Here is a 21286-nt window from a genome sequence, read left to right on the forward strand (position 1 = left end):
TTTCAAAATCCTAATAGAGAGTACATATTTCAGTAAGATTTAATAGTTTTTTGGACAAAGCAGCAATAGAAAAACATTCATACTTAACTGAGACACCTTGTCAAGGGCAAGAAAAGACTTTTTCAAAAAGGGGCAAGAGACCTCTAGGCTAAAGTAGAAAATACAAACTTTGCCCAATCACAATGTGTAGGCTCCCATCCCTAGAATGCTAATTAGCAATAATGAGACAGAATCCCACTGAATCCGTTACTCCATGTCCACTTCAGGCAGTGCTGAAGAAATCCCACTTTTCACCCAAGGTACTGGTTCTGGTACATATGGATCATAAGTCCATTTTGGGAAAACTCGTTTATAGAGATTCATGAGTACTGTGTCCTGAGATTTTAGCTTCCCATCAAAACTGCACTTCATGTGGCCATGGGTACCTAGAAAGAAAACAGCAGGTTGGTCAAATTAAGGTAGAAAACATTAAAGCAGTGGTCTTCTAACCCAATAGTCATTTAGTAGCACTGGAAAAATCTAGACAAGGTCCAAAATCCCACATTCTCTTACCTAAAGGCTCCTTGATGTGTCCCCTGCGTCCCCACTTTGTTCTCAGTTCCACTGGTTTAAACCACAGCACATCCTCTTAGAATGAAACACATGGAAGACCAAGATGAAACACTTACCCACAAAATGTAAACCCAACCTTCACCCCACAAAGGCAATCAGATCCCATCCTTCACACCTACCTCTACTGAAGAACATGTAACGTACTACTGCCATCTTAGTAAAAATTTTGAAAGGATGACCACTCAGAACAACTCTTTTGATGACCATTCTGTCTGGATCCACTGACAAGAGATAGCCTGTGGCAATAAGACTGTGCATTCCTAAGGGGCAAAAGCAGAGCAGCTATTCAGGAGTCTACAGGCCAAAGCCTTCATTTACCACTCCAGTCCATTTAAAGACATATGCAAGATCTTATAGAAACTTTAAAATAGGGATGTACTATGGTGCCCTCCTGGGTCCATGGCAAAAATCATTAAGTGATATTCCTGCTGAACCTGTCCCCAGAATCTGTCCTAAATATAGCACTCTTAGCAGCCTCTATCTATTAGCTAAGGTTTGCAAGCAAGATAAAACCCCATTTGTCATTCCTGCCTTAGATCTACTGTGAGGCTGATATTGGGCTATTTTGAAAACCATCATTACCTTCTTCATACCATTTGCCTCCCAAACCTAAATACAGAAAACAGTGTTAAACCCATTAGGACCTGCAGGCCTACTCACATCTGTGAACTCAACTTACCATTGCTATTCTGTTTGAAAAGCAGCACAGATGCAGGAGGAAAAGTGATTGGGGCATAGACTGTCACCACCAGGGCCACATCAGCAGTCAGGAATCTCTGAAATTTATGTTTATCCGCTGACAAAATAAGAAGTAAAAAACAAAAACCAACATATTTTGAGAAACCATAGGTAATCCAGAGGCCTGTGAAAGCTGTATCACTCCAACTACTAAAACCAAGACACTTGTGTTTCTTCTCCCTACTAGTTCTCAAAATATTTTCCTGCCTCAATCCAACTTAAAGATACAACCCAATCCTGTCAGTGATTTTTCACCTGGAGGCAGAATCTTAGCAATTAGACTATATATGGAGTTTGAATGAAAAAGTTCTCCAGGTGATTCTGATGCCCAGCACCCCGACCTCATTTGAGAATCAATGCTTTACGGAGAATATCTCCACTAAATCGGTAGCTCTTAGTCTTAAGCAAGGATTGGCTAACATTTTCTATAAAAGGCCAGAAAATAGATATTGTAGGCTTTGTGGCCATACAGTCTCTGTTTCAACTACTCAACTCTCTCACTGTAGCACAAAACAGCCACAGACATTAAAAAAAAAAAGGCATGACTGTGTTCCAACAAAACTTTATTTAACAAAAATAAGCAGTGGGACAGAGTTGGCCCAAGGGCCATACTTTGCTGACCTCTAATATTGAGAGCTATGTGGAGCTCCTGTTTTTACCTTCAATGAAACCCTGCCCCACTGCTCTTTAATACTGAAGTTACAGGGAAATAAAATATTTTAAGGAAAAGATAAGTTAATCCCTCACTTAGCATGGCTGGTGAGAATAGAAATTATCCAGAGCACCCATTAATACCGCCTTCATCATCTTCCTCTGGCCATTGCTGAAAGTGCGTAGGTGACATTCAGAAGCCCCCAAGTTAGTACAAAACATCTTCCCACCCCTAATGTGTAGGAGTACAATTATTTTTGACACAAAAGTGTCCCTGGTCTCCACCCTCCAAACTCTTATCCAGTCTCAACATCTCAGAAGCCACACCCTTGGGTCAGCCCCATGATCTAGTGGTTAAGTTTGGCATGCTCCGCTTCAGCAGCCAGGGTTCACGGGTTCAGATCCTGGGTGTGGACCTACACCACTCATCAGCCATGTTGTGCTGGTGACCCACAAAGCAGAGGAAAGATTGGCACAAATGTTAGCTCAGAGCTAATTTTCCTCAAGCAAAAAAAAAAAAAGAGGAAGATTGGCATCAGATGTTAGCTCTGGGCGAATCTTCCTCAGCAAAGAAAAAAGCCACACGCCTCTGCTTTACCCCACTGTGGGCCACCCCTAGCCTTTGCCACATGCATATCAGATGCCAAGGGTTACACACTTTGACACATCATTTTTTTAAAGCCACTAACTCCTCCTATTCAAAACCTACTCTGGAACAAATACTCATGGCAAAGAAGCCTCAGCACCACACAGAGTTGCATCATTGGGATGCTTCAGACAGGTTCAGACATTTTGAATAAAAACATCATCGGTTCCTAAGCCAGAGTACTGAAAATACCTCTAACCCAGAGACCTGACGTTTGAAATTGAGTATTGTGCACCCCCCACCAAAAGTCACAGCCCCACAAAAGACAATAAGATAGACAAGAACCCAGAAGCTTCCCCACTGCTTACCTGCAGTGTGCTGAGAGAATAAAGGTGAGGCTCGGAAGCGCCTGAACCCACAGTGGAAGATTAGCTCCTCTTTGGCTTTCACAGGTTCAGTGTTGCCAGGGTGCCGGCTCACCACCATGTTCAGTACTGACATCTGGAGATGAAGTAAGAAACACAGAACTTCCTATCTAAAAGTAGAACAGCTAGACCTGAAAGAAGGCCAACAAAACTAACAGATTCAGATTCACTCCAAGAACTGACAATGCCAATTTACGGTGGAGTGCAGATGATGAGACACAGTCTTCTTTTTACCTCCACCAACAACTGGCATTCAAGCTGAACACAGGCTGGTTTTCAGAGCTTTCTTATACCTTCTATACTAGCTGACCTCCTCGTGTCTACATGCAAGAGCTCAACATCTGCCACAAAGTTAGTGCCGTCAAATCACTCACTCACCACACTTCAAAACTACACTCATGCAAACCCTTTCTTCCTCAATCCTTACACTGATTAAATGCCAGAGCTCTCACATACACCTCAATCTACATGACTGCTGGCCACCAAGAGAAAAGAGACCTATCTACACCTTGGCATAAACACTCTATTTTTAGGGCTGCCAATGCTTCATTAAAATATTTTTCTTTTTGCGTTTTTCTTGGTAAGCAAGATTAGCCCTGAGCTAACATCCATGCCAATCTTCCTCATTTTTTGTATGTTGGATGCCTCCACAGCATGGCTGATGAGTGGAGTAGGTCTGTGCCCAGGATCCGAACCCGCGAACCCGGGCCACCAAAGCAGAGCGTGCAGAACCTTAACCACTTGGCCACAGGGCTGGCCCCCGCTTGGTTAAAATCTGATCTGACAAACATACTTATCTCAGAGAAGTCTCAGAACCACACAGAGATTGCATCACTGAGATGCTTCAGACAGGTTCAGACATTTTTGGGTAAAACCATCATTGACTTCTCTGTCATCCTCTGATTCCTAATTCGAAAGGCAGATTTTTCATATACCAATGAGCAAAATATCAGTCAAAAATAAACTTTTAGACTGTCAGACAAAACTGTTTCGAAAATTTCATAACTCCCTATTTCCCACAAGACACTAACTGACCTTCTGTTCATGAGGTAGTAAAGAAAATGCAATCAAGGGTGCTCCTCGTTTGAAGTATTCAACCACTGAGACAGGTACTTCAGAGACATGAAGTGTGACATACCAGCCAACCTGCGAGAAGAAGGCAGAAAACAATCACACAGGTACCCTTAAGGTCTCAACAATGATGACACATTTCTCTAAATATGTTAAAAGTCTTACACTACCCCAAAGTCAACCCTCACCCTTCAAAATTGCCTTTCACAGATGCCTCAACTACCTAGATTAGACTTTTTCAGTTAACATCTCTGATACCTCTTTGTTCCCACTATCACTCTTGTCAATGACTCAGTAGCTCCTTTAATTCAGCTATGGGCAGCACAAAACTAAATAAGGTATTCACCTGAGAGAAGGAGTAAGGAGGGGGCACCTTGGCAAACAAAAGCAAATTATAGGGATAGACAACGGAAGGCAGATACCTCAGCTCCTTCAAGCTCTTTTTCCTCAATCTCTTTAAAGATTCGTCTCCTAGTGCTAGTAAAGTTCTGAAACTGAAAGATTCGAGCATAATCTTGAGGAAGGTTTTCCTTAGGATCCCATGGAGATGTCCGGAAGCTCTTGAGGCCTCTGTATTTCTGAAATCTAGAATATAGGAGATTTTAAAGAAAATAATAGTCAAATTTATATGGTGCTATTTACTCTTTCTTTCAAGTCACTTCTAATATGGCTAAGACTCTAGTTGAAAGAACTCTTAATACTCTCTCTCAAAATGACCTAATAGCCTAAGTCAAGACCATACTCCAAAACAGCTTCTAACAAATATTTCAGAACCAAACCTAAGCTTCTCACTGACAAAGGACAAAGTATTTACAGTGGCTCCCTGGTGCTGATCAGAGAGTGGCTCTTGACAAACAAGGTCCTTGATAAAAGCCTTACCTCTCTGATACCCAACAATAAACTCTGGCTTTAGTCACTCACCTCCAGCGCAGACATGATTACCTACATCTTCATGCTTTTATTCTTGCTGTTCTATCCAAACTCCGCAAAATCTCCAAACATTATATATTTCAATTGAGTATAAGTTCACATAGAAAGCATTTGCTAATTTAACCTTACTATTTCTCCTTCAATAAAATACTGTACTGTATTAATTAAAAAGTACTGTATTCATTAAAGTACTGTATTAGTCTGTATCACACAGTCTAAAACTTGATTATGTATTACTGTTTCCTGTATGTACATCTTACCTTTCCATACAGAATGTTAGCCTTTCAGGAGCAGGGACAATGTGTTTTTCTTCTTTTGCGTCACACTGACATAGTTCTGAGCCACGTAAGTTTTAAATAAAAATGTATTGATTGATTTTAGACTTGTTGACTAACCGAATTCTAGCAGCCACGTCACGGGGGGTATCTACTTCATCTGGAAACATCTCTTCCATTCTTTCTTGTTTATATTTCTCCAACATTTTTTCCTCAGCCTCTTCATCCACCTTCTCATCATACAGATCATCACGCACAGACTCTCCTATAGTCATAGTTTCATATTCCTCCTCTTCTTCCTTTTCACTACTCTCATCCTATAGAATAAAGGATTGCAGTTTTAGAAGAAACGCACACTTGTGTCTACCCTAAAGGCCATTAAGCTAAGAATAAAATAACTTTACCAGACACCTAGTCCAAACTATTATCAATTCTAAGGATGTCCACACCAGTCCAGTCTATAGTCCTCCGCTCTACCTATGAGCTATTGAAGAGTGCCCAATATCAATTCTAAGAGACTCAGTTATAAAATAAGTCTCATTGCCAGCAACTACAAAGTCACCCCTAAGAAACTGACCACACATCCCCCTCAAAGTCAGAATTTCATTTTGCCTTGCATTTAGGGCTGTACACAAAAGTGGCCTAAGGGCCCATCTCCTTACCTGAGATTCCTCTTCCATAAAATCCTCTTGTTCTATATCATCATATTCATCTCCTTCCCCACCACTTGCTCCATCTTCATCCAAAATCCACTCAGCTTGGTAACTGGATGTTCCTTTGGGAACCTTCTTTACCACCTTGGAACGTTCCTTCAAGAAGTCTATAAAACCCAAATGATTTAAGTAAATTATATACCTCCATTCCCCAATTACTCTATGTGTTCTCACCTAGGCAAGACACTAGAAATTGCTGCCAACACCAGAAACTCTGGTATACACTATGACTAGAACAGACCACTTTCAAATTTAATTCAGCTGTCTCAAAACTAGCACGATTTAAACAGCTAAATAAACCTTGCAATGAACCTGAAGATGTTTAATTGTTAATCAGAAAACAAGAACACAAGCAATTTGAGAAACAGAGTGAAGCTGTGTCCAATGTTTGCTTAGTGCAAACATACACCATTTAGGGGTAAGAGATCTCCAAATATATCTTCATCCTAGTCTTCCTTATAGGGTCCTGACTATGAGCAGCTAGACAAAATCTACAATTCCAAGCCAGATGAATTACAAACAAGTTGCTAATACCAACCATTTGCCTCACTCAGCTCCTCCTCAGTGGGCCAGGTTTGCTCCCCCTCCATTGGATCTGGGATAACCTCTGTTTGCAAAGATTCTTGTTTATCAGGGTCTGCCTTCATTAGTACCTTAACGTCTTCCTCCATATCAGCTACAGCATCCATAGCACAAATCTGAAAACCAAAAGCAAGTGATGGGCAGTCAAACATTAACCAAAAACCTACCAAATCTAACACAGTAACCAGAAAGACCCAGAAATAACATAGCCCTCAAGTAGAAGACGAATGAAATAGGGCCGGCCAGCCATGGTTAAGTTCGGCGAGCTCCACTTTGGCAGCCCGGGTTCAGTTCCCAGGCATGGACGTACACCACTCATCTGTCAGTGGCCATGCTATAGAGGCAGCGCACATGGCGGGGTAAAAAAAGGGCTGGCCTAGTGGCATAGCAGTTAAGTTCGCATGTCCCGCTTTGGCAGCCCAGGGTTTGCCAGACTGGATCCCGGATGCGGACCTACGCACCACTTGTCAAGCCATGCTGTGGCAGGCATTCTACATATAAAGTAGAGGAAGATGGGCACAGATGTTAGCTCAGGGCCAGTATTCCTTAGCAAAAAGAGGATTGGCAGCAGATGTTAGGTCAAGGTGAATCTTCATCAGCAAAAAGAAAAAAAACGATAAATGAAACAGAATGAAACAGAAAGCTGAACTTGCCAAAATTTTCCAAATAGTTCTATTTCCTAGCATTTGAAGTCTATATCTCTGCTTGGTTCTTGAGGCCTTTCATAATCTGGTCCCACTCCTACCAGTTTATTACGTATCTCACTCCTATCAAGCTGATTTCTTCAGAGCTCAAAGAAACCCTTTGATGCATCACTGTCTCTAAGTTCACACTGTCTCTATCTTCTATGATATTCTGTCATCACCAACTCACACGTCACATTCATCCTTCCCAATACCTGGCTCAAGTTTGATCTCTTCTGTGAAGCTTGCTAGTCTACTTTCTCAATTTCCACAGCAGGTCTGTACCTCAACTACACTCTTTCTTTCTTTCTTTCTTTCTTTTTGTGAGGAAGATTGTCCCTCAGCTAACATCTGTGCCAGTCTTCCTCTATTTTGTATGTGGGACGCCACCAAAGCATGGCCCAATGAGCAGTGTGTAAATCTGCGCTTGGGATCTGAACCCGCAAACCCCAGGCTGCCAAAGCGGAGCATGTGAACTTGACCACTACACCACTGGGCCAGCTCCAACACATTTTCTTATTCTTTATTCCAAGGGTGTTTGCCGTTTTTTTCAGATCTAATTAAGTTGTCTGAGGAAAGAGACTGCATCTTGTGTATCTTCTATAAACTCAGAGCCAATTGCTGTGCAAGGGACCTACAAAGTGCTGGATAAATATATGACAGGTCAACATATTTGTAGACTACTGCCTTATTTCAAATTAGCAGTCACCTCCAGGGACTACTAGTAGTCTAGTGTGCAGACTACCTTCTCCCGAAGTTAGTTCCCATCCTGTGCCAGCTTACACACTTATCTACAGTTCAGTCTTCAAGAACATCAATCTCACCTCCATCGCCATGCCTGGGTCCTTCCGGGATTTGATCACTCTGGGATGTAAAGGGAAAGGGTCCATAGGGGCATCTATCTGTTTCATCTGGAAATCACCATGTCCAATGATATGCAGCAAGCTATTTACATTCAGAGTCTGCCCACGAACATAGCCTGAGATTTTCAAGGTGCCCACCAAGTTATTCTCTTCGCCAGGCACAAAGTCTGCAGCATGAGCAAGCAGGTAGGCCCGCCGATCTCGAAAGGCAAGATGCCGTTGCTTTTGGTTAGCCAACTGCCTGAGCAGCATCCCTGCCTCCTGGTGAGTGTCTAACAAGAGGAATTTGTCATCAGGAAAGCGCTTCTCCACTACTTTACTTAACTTCTTTCTGGCATCTATTTGTTTCTTCGGTGGGAGGCCAGAAACCCCCTGGACAGCTAGTGCTGTAAGTAAAAGAGAAAGGACTTCTTGAATTGTTGCTTCATTATATGGAAATGCCCCCTGCAGTTCACAACCAAGCTAACAGTTCAGTTGTGAGCCCAGAGATCACTGGAAAAAACAAAACTCAGCTACCCTCAAGAAATTTCACAGTAAAACCAAACTTCATATTCTTTTTCCTGTGGGCAAAGGTCAGCCCAGAAATAAAAAAGCACCTCAATATCTAATTTGTAAATAACATACCAAGTTGAGGCCTACATGTACAATCCACTACCAGCTGAATACAACCCACCAGTTGTATTCCTGCATCAAGTGTCAAACAGTGCCCCACAAACTATAGGTGCACAATAAATGCTAATTCACTTCCTTCCCTGGCCTCCAATACTCCCAACTCACTTACTATAGGTGGGAAGGCCCTGAGCAAAAAGGCAGGAAAGGCAGTAATCCCCGGTGCTGTCCCAGCCTTCTAGTGGATCAAGGAGGAAGAGGATGGTATCGGCTACTTTAGCCATGTCTAAGACAGTATGCAGATCCCCTGGAGAGAGAAGACAAAGTCAGTAGGAAGAGATGGTTGACACCAGCACATTATTCTCAAAAAATATTACTACTCAAAATGTAATGATAGAAAATATTGTGGTATACTCCAACCTGGCCTTGCAGATGTGAAAAACCACCGATGTTTCAAGCGGGGGCATAACAGCACAAAGCCATGGCTGCTTCCCCATTCATTCAGGTGTACTGTTCCAGTGTCCCTATCCTGAAGCAGCCGAAAGGCCTCTGTCAGGGAAATCCTGTTGTGCAGGGGCACCACCAGTACCTGATGAGGAGAGCCATCCTTGCTGCCCAGCTGTCTCTTCTCTGCCAGAACCTGGGGGTACGGATTAGAGAACATCTCAATGTTTCAGTACTTCGTCCTCAGTACTGCACTTCCAACGGTGCGGTTGCCCCTCGCAGCCAGCAACTCTCTTGTAAAAGGTGACGTTCATGTCACGGGGGTGGCAGGCGCTCGGACCAAAGCACTGAATGCCCTAGTCTGAGTCTAGACCTGCACGCCTGACGTGCGCTCTAGGATTAGTCTCCATTCCCGGCCCCTTCCCTGGCCCACATTTCCTAGTTCCTAGAACGGTTGTGAAGCCACACCATCCCCCAATCCCCGCTTCACTCACCGCCTCCTTCTTCTGCTTTCGGAGCTGGCTGGCGCGATGCCTCTGGTCTACTCTGCTGAGCTCTTTTTTCACTTTCTTGCTTAGGGTTTTCAGCGCTAGACGGCCTGAGGGCAGATCAGAGAGGGCTCTTGTGCTGGGCATCAGAGGAAGGTCAAGAAAGAGGACCCCAGTCCGCCCACCTTACAGAGAGCTTTAGCGCGGGGTGCAGGCCGGAGGTAGGAGCTCAGTCTGGGCATGAGGAAAAGCAGTTAATATCGACTCAACACCCCTCCTTCCTTCAACCCTCTCTTCTCACCCTTGCCATCCCGCTGCGCGGATCCCCGACCCCGATGCCGCCCGCCTTTATGAGGTTTATTCTGCTGCTTCAGCGGGCCGGAGCGGTGGGCCGCCATGCCGCCGTTCGCGTGTAGCGAGACAGCACTACTTCCGGGCCAGATCGAGCGCTTCCGGTCCCCCCATGGGGGCGGGCCCACCCTGGGGAGGGGCGGGGCTCCCGCGTCCTCTCGCGAGTCTCTTTAAAATCTACCTTTGAGGGCTCGTCGCCGCGACACCGTAAAACTGGGGTGTAAACTTTTCCCACGCGGCAGTGCGTGGTGGGGGGCTTCAAAAAGCCCGGTGTAGACTCGAGGTTCAGGTTCTCGCTCGCAGAGGGCTATTTTGCTCCCCTGCATTTTCACTTTCTGCCCTATCAAGTTGCATCACTTAGGAAGATGTAGAATGGAAGATTCTCCATTCGTGTGGAAGAGGGCTAAGCCCCTCCTCTCACCTAGATTTGTGCACGCAGGCCTCCGTTTGCAGCAGCAGGTGTTCTCTATCAGTTTGAGCACCCTTTTCTGTCCGTCAATGCCCCCGTGTGGCTGCCGAAGTCTACAAGGCGAATCGTGTGGAGAGCTCTCCTCTCCCCTTCCCGGGCTCCGTACGAGTTCCCGCTGGTCCCGTGCGCGCCCCAACGTCCCACAGAGCAATAGGGGCCAGACGGGACGAGGCGACCCCTAGAGGGGCAGGGAGGCTGGCCGCGACACTCGTGCCCTCAGGGCAGCAGAACCTCTTCCCACAAGCTTTGCAACTGAGGACGGCCGGCTGGCAGGGGACTTAGAGGGACGATGGAGTTGGGGCCTTTCTCAGCCCGGGGACTAACGCTGGCTTCCCCGTGGCCAGACTCGAGGTGCAGGGGGCCCCGGCCCTTCCCGTCGGGAAAGCGAGCGGGTGGAAATCAGGGGGCGCCTAGCTGGATTGAGGCCAGGTCCGGCGCCAGCGACTTTCTCCTCAGCCGTGGGGTGCGGGGCGCTCCCGGCCGCCCCGCCCGGCGCCCAGCGGTGCTACTGCTGGCGCTCACAATGCGAGTTCGCGCCCTCGGGGCGGGAGCAGGCGCGTTGCCATGACAGCAGCCCGCGTGGCGCGCGCCCCGGGGTCCCGACGACCCCCCGGGAGCGCGCTGCCTCCCCCTCACCCCGACCCCCCCTCCCCGTGACTGAGCGCACCCCCCCGCCCCCGGCAGTGGGAAGGGGCCGGGCCAGCTGCCTGACGTCTGTGCTGGGCTCGGAAAATGGCTGCGGAGCCGAGCACCGGGCAGTGGCGGCGGCGGCGGCGGGCGGGGAGCGCCGCGGGCGGGGGCTCCGCCTTGCGCGTGGGGCGCTGAGCCGAGAGGCGCGGAGGAGGCGAGGGCGCGCTGGGGGCTTGGGGCCGCTCGGCGCCGCCTCCCCGCCACCCGCCGCACCATGGGCAGCGCAGAGGACGCAGTCAAAGAGAAACTGCTCTGGAACGTGAAAAAGGAGGTAAAGTCCGGGCAAGGACCCCTAGGGGCTCGGGTCCTGGCCTGCGCGGCCCCGGGGGTGGGCAGAAAGCTCCGCGTCCACCCCGGGGCGCGGGCGGGGGCTCTCGTGGGCCCCGGGCGGGGTCCTGGACTGGCTGCGGCCCCCGCCCTCCCTCGGATCTGGGGGCAGCCAGCTCCCCTCGGTCCGGGGGGCTCGGCCCGCGCTCCAGGGATTGTGTGCTCCGCGATCCCGCAGCTCCCCGCCCTGCGACGGCAGCAGCGCTGGGAGACCGAGGTCGGGGGAGGGGTGGCGGCGATTTCTAGAGAACCGGGGCTGCCGGTACATTGTCGGCGCCGCCTGGGGAGGGGGCGGAGCCCTCGCTAGCCCCCTGCGGTGCTAAACGGGTGTTTTGGGGGCTTGGCTCTCAATTACCCTACACCCCGTCTCCGGTATCCCTCTGGGAACTGAGTCCCGGCTGCAGGAGGCTTCGCTGCACACCTCGCTGCTTCTCCCTCCACGCCCACTTCCCTACCCAGAGACCAGGGGTTTACTTGAGAACGGCTTTTAAGACTCAGATTTTTTCCCCCTTTTGAGGGAGGCCCCCTATGTAAGAAAAAGAAGAGTCCTTCTCTCTACTTATGTCCTTTACCTTGACCCTGCCCTAAAGCCCATTTCTATTTCATTGGAGGGGGTGCCCATATGAATGACTCACCCCCATATGAGAGCTGGAGAGCTCAAACCGGAAGAGTGAATTAGAATAGATTAGGCCTGTGGAGCCACGAACTGCTCCCGCCTACCTTTGTGGCTGTCATCTGCCAGATGTGTAAACTCCTTGAGGGCAGGAAACACATCTGTTTTGTCCAGTGCCTGGCACACAGTAGGCACTCAATGACTGGTAAATAAATCCGCTGATCTTGGAGACTGAAAGTCTTGTGGGAATGCATAAACTTTGGAATAGTCTGGACCTTGCTCTGTGTGACCTTGAATAAGTTACTTAACCTCTCTGAGTCTTGATTTCTTCATCTCTAAAATGGGAATAACGATATCTACCTAATATATAAAAGTTTACCGTGTGGATTCCTTTACCCCTTCCTAGAGCTTCAGGATTGGAGAAGACGCCAGGTTCTCATAAAATCCTAGAAGGCTCTAGATGGTTCTCCTGCATTAACTGTGACCTGGCTGCTGTGCCCTAACGTTTGTTCCCTTCCCTCTTGTTGGCAAAGAACTGGCTGAAGCCGTCACCTTTCCTGCTGTGTGAGAAGCTTCCTTGTGCCTTTGCCGTGAAGCAGCCAAAAAAGTTTTTTAGGCCAGGATTATGTTAAATCAGCATATAAACTCCAACCCTGGTCTCCCCAAGGAAAAGAGAAATCTCACATCTCAATGATTATCCGCAGGAAACAAGCAGTTCAGTGACAGAGACGTATATGAACAGTATAAATAAGAACAAAAAAGTAGCCATACCCAAACAGTGGACAGATGTGCTAGGCTTCTTGGTGTGATCCAGATTTGGGGTTGGTCAAGGATAATAGGAAAGATTTTTGAGAAGACAGTGATTCTTTTTTCACTACTTAGAAGGCTGTCTGTACTATGCTAAGGATGATTCCTAAACAAATATGAGAAGCGTCCAGAATATGCCCCAGCTGTGTATGCTACCTAACAAAGGTTGACCTGCTCTGAATTCTTTCTTCCCTTCCCCCTTCAGCACTTGATTTAGAGAGAAACATCCTTTCCTCTCCTACACGTAGTAACAGTGGGGATAATTGTAGGTAAGGCTGGCCTTTTATGAAGGACCTCTTGTATGAGTCTAGAGGCCTCGGTAGGTTCTAACGCCCAAATCTACCCCCCTAGCCTGCTTCAGATGCCTGCAGGTCTTTGAGCTGTGACTATGCTCTGTTTAATGCAAACACCGCTTGGGAAGTAATCTAGGAAGCTTTTAACAGTTTAGAGTGCAGGATTAATCTGATCCCCTTTTACCTAACCACTAACCGTGAGCACTTTCCGGCAGGCAGGAGCCTCCTGGTCCTTCCTTCCTCCTCCACAGACTTTAGAAACTTTTCCCTCCTCCAAACTACAGTCCTAGGTGAGGGCCTTGGGAGCAAGGGCAGCATCAGGACACTGCGTGCCTTGTCCAAAGAATGGCAAAGACGAGCTCTGCCCAGAGCTTACTTTATCTGTAAGATTTTACACTGGGATTGAGGTAATCCATCCCTCTAATCTCCAGTATTAGTATCTGTCTCTTGGCAGGTTCCCCCAGGACATCAAAAGTGCTTGTCTTAAGTGTTGGGAGCAACTAGAACCTCACACACTGCTGATGGGAGTGTAAATTGGTACAACCACTTTGGAGAGCAATTTGGCAAAACCTAGTAAAGTGGAATATATGCATCAGAAATTCCTTGTCTAGAAATAAAAATCCAAAGAAATGAGCACCTGTGTTCACCAAAAGACATATCCAGAATGTTCATAGCAGCACTATTCATAACAGCCTCAAATTGGAAACTACCAAATGGTAGTCAGTTGTGGTGTGTTCACATGTTGGAGAATGAACAATCCACAACTACAGACAACGTGAATAAGTCACACAATCACACCAGGGAGCAAGAGAAACCCAGTCACAAAACACTACACACTAACTGATTCCATCTATAAAAAGTACAAAAACCTGGCAAAACTACTCTATGATGTTAGCAGTCAGGATAATGAGTACCCTGGAGGGGAGTAGTGACTGGAAGGAAACAGGACATGGTGGGGGGTGCTTTCGGGTGCTGGTCACACCTCATGTTTCTTCAACTGGATGCTGGTTTCACAGTCATGTTCAGTTTGTGAAAATTCATCAAGCTGTATAATTATGATATACACCCTTTCTATATGTTTACTCTGTCAATAGAAAGTTTTGTTTTTACAAAGTGCTTTCTTAAAGAAAGATGTGACTCCTCACCTTACAAGGTTATTTGGAAGCTTTTATGTCCAGCTAGGAACCCAAAATATCAGTGTTCTACCTAGACGGAAAGACGGCTGGGCTTGCAAGCATGTGGAGAGTGTCCCTGAGGCCTGGATGGACCTACCCCCAACCCTGGAGAAGAGGGAGAAAAGAAGGGGCAGGTTGTTTATCTACAGCATGTATGGAGACAATTTGTCCTTAAAGAATAATGTGTCTGCCCAGAAGCCTTTCTTCAGTTAAGTGCAGAGGAGCAAACAGTACCCCATCCCTGTTCTCTACGGCAGGGCACTTCCTCCTGGGCTGGAACATCTGCATTGATTGTCTGGTGGTTTATGGCATCATTTTTTCCCTGGTTGCCTTTCCAAGATGCTTTGGAGCTGGCCGTGCTGAAGAAACCTTGCTCCCCTGACCCCATCCCTGTCATCTACTCTGCAAGTGTCTGAACCCAGATGAGGAGGGCAGAGCCGAGCTATTTACTTGCCTACAGGCCTTTGATCAGAAAAATAAGTAACAATGATGCCTGTTTGTCTGCAGGTGAAGCAAATCATGGAGGAGGCTGTCACCAGGAAGTTTGTGCATGAAGATAGCAGCCACATCATTGCTCTGTGTGGTGAGTGAGTGACTGGGCGATAGTGGGAGGTGGGTTTAGAATTGAGAATACTGTGCTGGGGCCAGAGAAAGATGAGTCCTCAGGTTTAGTAGTTCTCAAATCAAGTCAGGATCAACTCAGAAGCTTTCAAAATCTCCTTGGGCCGCATCCCACCTACTGAATCAGGATCTCTAGGGCCCAAGAATCTATCTATGTTTATTTCCCTCAGTCAGTAGTTGTCAAATTTTACCATGCATCAGAGTCATCGGAAGGGCTTGTTAGAACACTGATTCCTGGGTCCCAGCCCTGGAATTTCTGATTCTAGTAGGTCTGAGGCGGGCCTGAGAATTTGCATTTCTGACAAGTTCACAGATGGTGCTGATGCTGCTGGTCCAGGGACCACACTTTGAGAACAACTGCCCTAGGTAATTTGGATTTGGGTACCACTGCTCTGGTTTATCCTTGCTTTAACTTTAGGGAAGAGTTTGTGCTTTTTGGGTGCTTTCTGTGCCACAGCTACTTTCTAATTAATCCCACCTGTGTTGCTCCAACATCCCAACTCTGCAAGCACTTGATTGGATGCAAAATAGCATGAGTGTAGGATAGCAGGATAGCCAAAGCCTTCTCACCTTAGAAGGAGAAAGTCCATAATAAAGCATAGGTTCCTCTTCAACGAGAAGACTTTTGCTTTTGTAGGAACCAGCCTCTCTCTCCACACAATGGAGTTTTCTTGGATTTCCAAAATTTGACCTTCCTTTCAACTCCCTTTCTGAAGGGACAAGGAGCCATTTGCCATCTCCATGTTGTTTTCCTTGGCCTTTGAGATTGTGTTTGGGGTTCATGGAAGAGAGGTTGTGTATTTCTTTTTTTTTTTTAAGTCTTCTTTAATTTCTCTCAACAGTGTTTATAGCTTTTTCTTCTTCTTCTTCCTCTCCCCAAAGCCCCCCAGTACACAGTTGTATATTCTAGTTGTAGGTCCTTCTAGTTCTGCTGTATGAGCTGCTGCCTCGGCATGGCCTGATGAGTGGTGCTAGGTCTGTGCCCAGGATCTGAACCGGTGAAACCCCGGGCCACCGAAGCACAGCACATGAATTTAGAGAGGTTGTGTATTTCCGAGAGGAAGGAATGAAAGGAGCAGATTAGGGAAGGGACACTTTTTGACAGTAGTGTGATGAAGCAGAAGGAGCTGCCCTTCCTGTCAGTCCAGCAACAAATACTGAGGGCCCACTAGGTGCCAGACACTGTTCTCCAGGTGGGGAAATGGCAGTGATAAAATGGACATTCTCTGCCCCAGGGGCTTACGTTCTGTGGGGAGACAGAGAGAAAACAAATACACACATAAATGTGTCCTCTAATAACAGGTTTGATAATAGTTATGAAGGAAAATAAAGCAGAGAGGTGAGGGAGGGCGATCGGGGAAAGGCCTGTGGGCAAAGCCTGAGTGATTTTCAAGTGACTCCTAGTGCTCTGCTTGCTTCTTAAGTTGGGTTGGACAAATTTCTTAACTTCTGTCACCCTCAGTTTGCTCCTCTAAAAACAGGCCAGTGATTCCCACATCAGGGAATTTTTGTGTGGATTGAGATGATGCATGTGAACATTGCAAGCATAGCATTGTAAGAGTTCGGAAAATGTCTGTCTTTCTGTCTCTTTTGGATGTTGAGGCTGAAGCTAGATTTGCAGGATTTGAGTTCCCACCATGTCCCTTTTGAGTTAGTTTCCCCGGTTCTTTGAGATGATGTAATGATTCCCAGGTTTACAAAGAGCAATCAGATCTCACCTTTTCTTGGGTAGAACCTATGCTAGGGTAAAAAGGCTGCTAGTCTTGCAATAAATGGCTTTGAAGAATATTAGAACTCTACTCCTTTCCACCTGTGCTGTGTTCCCCTGACGTCAGCCACTGTCTGGCCCTGTCACCAGGAGGGCTCTGCTGGTGGCCCGCTTATGCAGGACTTAGTGCTAGGCTTTGTCCAGAGCACACACAGCAAGCACAGAAAACAGAATAAAATTGTGCAAACAGCTTGTGCATGGGCACCACACGTGGGTGGCCATGGGGGAATGGGGGAAGAGAGGCAGAAAGAAAAGCTGTGGGCGTTGCACATTCAGGCCAATTAGGGTGAGAAGGAACTATCAGCTCTCCTCTGATCAGCCCAGGGGCCCCCGGGAACCAGTGGGGCTTTCGCTTTTGTCTCCTGCCTGGAAGCCCAGGGCCCTTTCCAGCGGGCAGGGATATCACCCTCAAAAGGAGTGAATCTTCTACTTTTAGCCAGTTTCGGTTGCAGAAATAGAACAAGGGTCTGTAAAATAGACCCAAGTCTCCAGGGTTCTAAAGTCAGCCCAGGAGCAAGAGGAGCTCTGTTCTGCTGGATCTCTGGACGTGCCTTAGGTCCACAAGGGCAAACTTCAATGCCCACAGGGTCAGAAGAGAAACATCCACACAGGAAGCTTGCAGAGTGTGAGACATCAGGCGGTGGTGGGGACCGGGGTGAACTGGCTGGCACTTGCCCTGTTTGAGGGAGGCAGCCCACCGCTCAGCTCCTGCAGGAATGCTGGCCCAGGCTTGCCATGGCCCTTGTTTTATTTTAAGAGAAGCCAGCAGTCTGGATTTTTATATGAAATTTCCCAGTTTTTAAATGCTGATAACTAATTCTTATTACAAAAAAATGTGTGGGCCAATCAAAAGGCGTCTGCAAGCCTCTGCCAGTTTGCTGTCTCTGCCATGGGCTCGATGCAGTCACTGAGGGGATCATCAGCAGGAGGGGCTGCCAACAGTATAAAGCTAAGTCAAGCCGGGGCATCTGAGACCCATGGAAAAGGAATCCTTACACTTTGTCAAAATTGGTGTTCAGTGGTGAAATAGATCCCACTTTGGGCTCAAAATAAGATTGGTTTAAAGCAGTGATTATCAAGCTTTTTTCCTGCCTGCCAGCCATTTCCCTGCATCACAAAGTGGAATCATAATTAGGGATTCCTGGGGGGAGGCAGAGGGAAAAATAGATATGTATTGCTGGAAAGCTACACCCCTCTGACTTTTTGGAGATTTTGATATGCCAGTCTCCTGCACCCCCTGGAAAAACGCATTTTTAGTCCAAAGTAAATCCAGCCTTATGCTGGGTCTTGCTGTTGTCCCAGCCATGTCCAGATTTCAGCTTTGTTCTGGGAGAAATGGGAGTGCAGAGAAGGTGCTGAGAGATCCGGAGCCTAGTGAAGGCTGTGGAGACTGGATTCACCATGGAGTGACCACATTCCCTAGAGCTTTGGGGAGTGCGGGCGCCCTGGGCTCCTCCGCTCTGCCCTGGCCCCTCTGTTCTTGGCCGAGGAGGGCTTAGGGGTGACTGAAGAGGGCAGGGCCTGGGCAAGATGTGCTTCTCTGAGCTTCCTTAGAGTACAGACATTTGGACTGGAAACAGCACCTTCCTGGAAAGCCTTAGAAATAGAGCTGGAGAATCCCTGGATCAAGACCTGGCGCTGGGCAAACCCAAGAAAGTTGCTCGAGACCCAGGTTCCCGTTACCCACAGGGAGCAGTGAAACTCCCAGGCCTGGGGAGAAATGTGCATTTCTTGTGTGTTTGCTGTGGTTGTTCCTAAACCTGTCTATCCAGAAGCCAGTCAGGGCCCTACAGGTGGAAACCTTGTGAGGAAGCTTTGTTGGCAACCCCGGCTGGCTGGGAGGGGTCTCTGTGCTGTTCTCTTACCACAGAGCCTGGCTGAGGTGCTACTCTGAGGCAGCCGCCTCTGAACCCTCAGGCCAGGACCAGTGTGACTGCCCCTCCCGCTGGCAGAAGGTGGGGCTTGGAGAATAGGCCCAAACCTACCACTGTGGGAGACGGTTCTTTGATATCTCCTCATTACCTTAAAAAGTTGGGTCAAGGGGCTGGCCCCATGGCCGAGTGGTTAAGTTCGTGCACTCCGCTGCAGGTGGCCCAGTGTTTCGTTGGTTCGAATCCTGGGCGCAGACATGGCACTGCTCATCAAGCCACACTGAGGCGGCATCCCACATGCCATAGCTAGAAGGACCCACAGTGAAGAATATACAACTATGTACTGGGGGGCTTTGGGGAGAAAAAGGAAAAAAATAAAAATTTTTTAAAAAAAAAAAAGTTGGGTCAAGTTTGCATTTTGCTCTATAATATGGTGTTTGAAACTTTTATTTTAATATGAAGACTTACTGCTGAATGAAATTAATGTTTCCTGTTTTCCCTGTGGTTCTTGAACCCCCAGGGGTAGGCTGATATCTCCTGCCATCCTTTTCCCTAGAGAGCAAGGCGCTTTAACTTTTGCTTGTGGGCACCTCAAGGTCAGGGTTAAGCAGCAAACTGTCCCAAGTTTTGCCTTTGAACTCTGCATTTGTGATAGTAATGTATGTGCTTTAGAGGGCACAGTGCTCTCTTCCCGTCAAGGAGTCTGAAGTAATTTAGGCATCAATCCATGAGAGCTGGAGAAGCCGCTGTTTCTCTGCCTCCACAGTATTTCTGTTTGCTGTATTCTGATTGGGTGCTGAGGTTGGATTTTAACCTTTGGTAGACAGAGTGGGTTTACAAGGTTCCTGGTCCACAGAGAGGTTCCTGGCCTGGCAGAGCAGGTTGTCAGACTCATAAATGTCTCCTCTCCCACTAGAGGCATTGGGGGCAGGGCCCAGGACAGACTGGGCCAGCCCTGCCCCTCAGTCACCAGGTTCCCTGCCCTCCTGTCCAGATGGTCAACTTGAGGGTTGCTTCAGGCTGAGGATGAGCTGTAATGGGAGATGGGGGTGGAGTCTGTGGATCTGGGAACAACATCAGGGCTTTATTAACCCGCTGTCTGTTGCTAAGCAGCTTTCATTAGCCAGGAAGGTCGCTGCAGTAAGCTCCTCTGGGGAATGGCAAGGAGATGCTAATGAGCTGGGAGAGAAGCAGGTGCTACGGAAGGATTGCATCCCACCTGGGATATTGCAGCCAGAGATATTTCAGCACATTTTGAGATTCAGACTCCAGGCAGTTTTTAGCCTATCTCTTTTCAGTGAAAGAGATTCCCTCTCTCTTCTTCCCACCCGCACTGAATGAACAGCTCATTCCCAGGACATCTGGCTTCTCCCTTCCATCCGGAAATGACTGAGTAGAAAGGAAGGCCCTCTGGGGAACTGGCTCCCCTCGGCCTGTCTTGGGGCATGGCTGAGGCCATGTGGTAGTGGTCTATAGCTGTGACTTTGGGGTTTGACAAACCTGGGTTCACATACCTGTGACCATGGCCAGTTATTCAGCAACTCTGATCTGATCCTACCCCAGGTGGATGTAAGGATTAAAAGGGTGATGCAAGTAAAGCACAAAGCATGGAGCCAGGTATGCAGTAGGTACTCAATAAATGTTACTACCATCCTCACCACCAGTGATATTCTACTTTGTTCTTGAAAGTGATCTTACAATCTTCCCCATAAAGCCTCCTAGAACCTCCTCCAGGATTCCATCCGGGAATCCTTGTTTCTGGGAATTTAGGGTATCTGGACTATCAGAGAAATTTGTACTCCAGGAACTCAGGGAATTTGTTAATATTAAGAAATTATTATTAACTTTTTAGGTGCAATAAAGGCATTATGTATGTGTTTTTAAAAGAGTCATCTTTTAGAGATACGTATTGGAATATTCATAGATAAAACCATATAATGTCTAAAATTTGCTTCAGAATAATCTAGGCATAAGGGAAAAAGTAGTTGGAGGTGGTATAACTGAAACAAGATTGGTCATGACTCGATCACTGCTTAAGTTGGGTGATGGGTTCATGGGGGTTCATTATATGATCTTCTTTACTTTTGTATATATTTGGAATTTTCCATAATGAAATGGTGTTTAAAACAAAAAGAAGGAAGAGGGGGAGGAGAGGGTGGGAGGAGGAGGAGATAGAGACAGTGAGTACACGCAACTTTCTTGAAAAATTTTTCATAAAGGGGAGCAGCTCAGTGGTTCAATACCTAAATGAGAATGTAGGGCCAAGGGAGGAGGTGGTGGTGGTGTTTTTTTAAGCTAGAGAAATTACAGAATGTTTACGTACAAATGGAAAGTATCTAATATGGAAAAATTAAAGATATAGGAAAGAGAAGGGATGTTTGCTAGAGCGATGTCCTGGGGAGGTGAAAGGGGCTGAAATCCAGTGTGCAGGTAGAAGGGGTGGCCTTAGACAAGAGCACAGCCAGATCATCTGTGGGTGCAGGAGGGAAGGCAGGGCATGGGCATCAGGTGCAGGGAGGAAGGGCACCAACATTCACAATCACTTCAGTGTGCTAGGCAGTATCCAAGGAGCCTTTTGCACCTCTGCATACGCTGTTTTAGTCAGTCAGCACTCATTCAAGTGGGACCTGT

At 47.2% G+C, this 21286-nt stretch overlaps 2 protein-coding genes and 2 non-coding genes across 15 annotated transcripts in view; 1 reads left to right on the plus strand and 3 right to left on the minus strand.

Annotated features, from left to right (window-relative positions):
• Window positions 1–16: 16 nt before the first annotated feature.
• On the minus strand, window positions 17–11149 carry TSR1 (TSR1 ribosome maturation factor). Of its 7 annotated transcripts, none has more exons than XM_070562927.1 (15): window positions 10443–11149; window positions 9677–9780; window positions 9159–9378; window positions 8911–9045; window positions 8091–8515; window positions 6540–6699; window positions 5951–6108; window positions 5409–5605; window positions 4506–4668; window positions 4048–4158; window positions 2956–3088; window positions 1292–1408; window positions 732–872; window positions 553–627; window positions 17–425 (listed from the first exon to the last, which is right to left on the minus strand). In XM_070562927.1, the coding sequence occupies exons 4-15, from the start codon at window positions 9020–9022 to the stop codon at window positions 247–249; spliced, it is 1971 nt and encodes a 656-aa protein (XP_070419028.1). In that variant the 5' UTR covers window positions 9023–9045; window positions 9159–9378; window positions 9677–9780; window positions 10443–11149; the 3' UTR covers window positions 17–246. The 7 variants fall into 7 exon arrangements, with proteins under 7 accessions (XP_070419028.1, XP_070419031.1, XP_070419026.1 ...); XM_070562930.1 differs by having other exon boundaries at window positions 9328–9378; window positions 10443–11031; XM_070562925.1 differs by having other exon boundaries at window positions 10203–11031.
• Window positions 2728–2821, minus strand: LOC139074213 (small nucleolar RNA SNORD91 family). Its single transcript, XR_011523751.1, has one exon. It is a non-coding gene; the product is annotated as a small nucleolar RNA SNORD91 family (small nucleolar RNA).
• On the minus strand, window positions 3809–3904 carry LOC139074212 (small nucleolar RNA SNORD91 family). The gene has a single exon (XR_011523750.1). It is a non-coding gene; the product is annotated as a small nucleolar RNA SNORD91 family (small nucleolar RNA).
• A 59-nt stretch (window positions 11150–11208) lies between the features above and the next one.
• Window positions 11209–21286, plus strand: part of SGSM2 (small G protein signaling modulator 2) — a 34672-nt gene continuing 24594 nt past the window's right edge. For 5 of the 6 annotated variants that reach the window (XR_011523578.1, XR_011523579.1, XM_070562923.1 and 2 more), the window contains exons 1-2: window positions 11213–11451; window positions 14903–14978. Coding sequence is in view for 4 of the 6 variants with exons in the window: in XM_070562923.1 (XP_070419024.1) it covers window positions 11395–11451; window positions 14903–14978 (133 nt within the window). In the remaining 2 variants the exon portion in view is untranslated. Of the gene's footprint in view, window positions 11452–14902; window positions 14979–21286 lie in introns of all 6 variants that reach the window. The other variant, XM_008526312.2, reaches the window with a different exon arrangement.

This window comes from Equus przewalskii, chromosome 10 (genome assembly GCF_037783145.1).
Source record: "Equus przewalskii isolate Varuska chromosome 10, EquPr2, whole genome shotgun sequence".
Classification (NCBI taxonomy): Eukaryota; Metazoa; Chordata; class Mammalia; order Perissodactyla; family Equidae; genus Equus; species Equus przewalskii.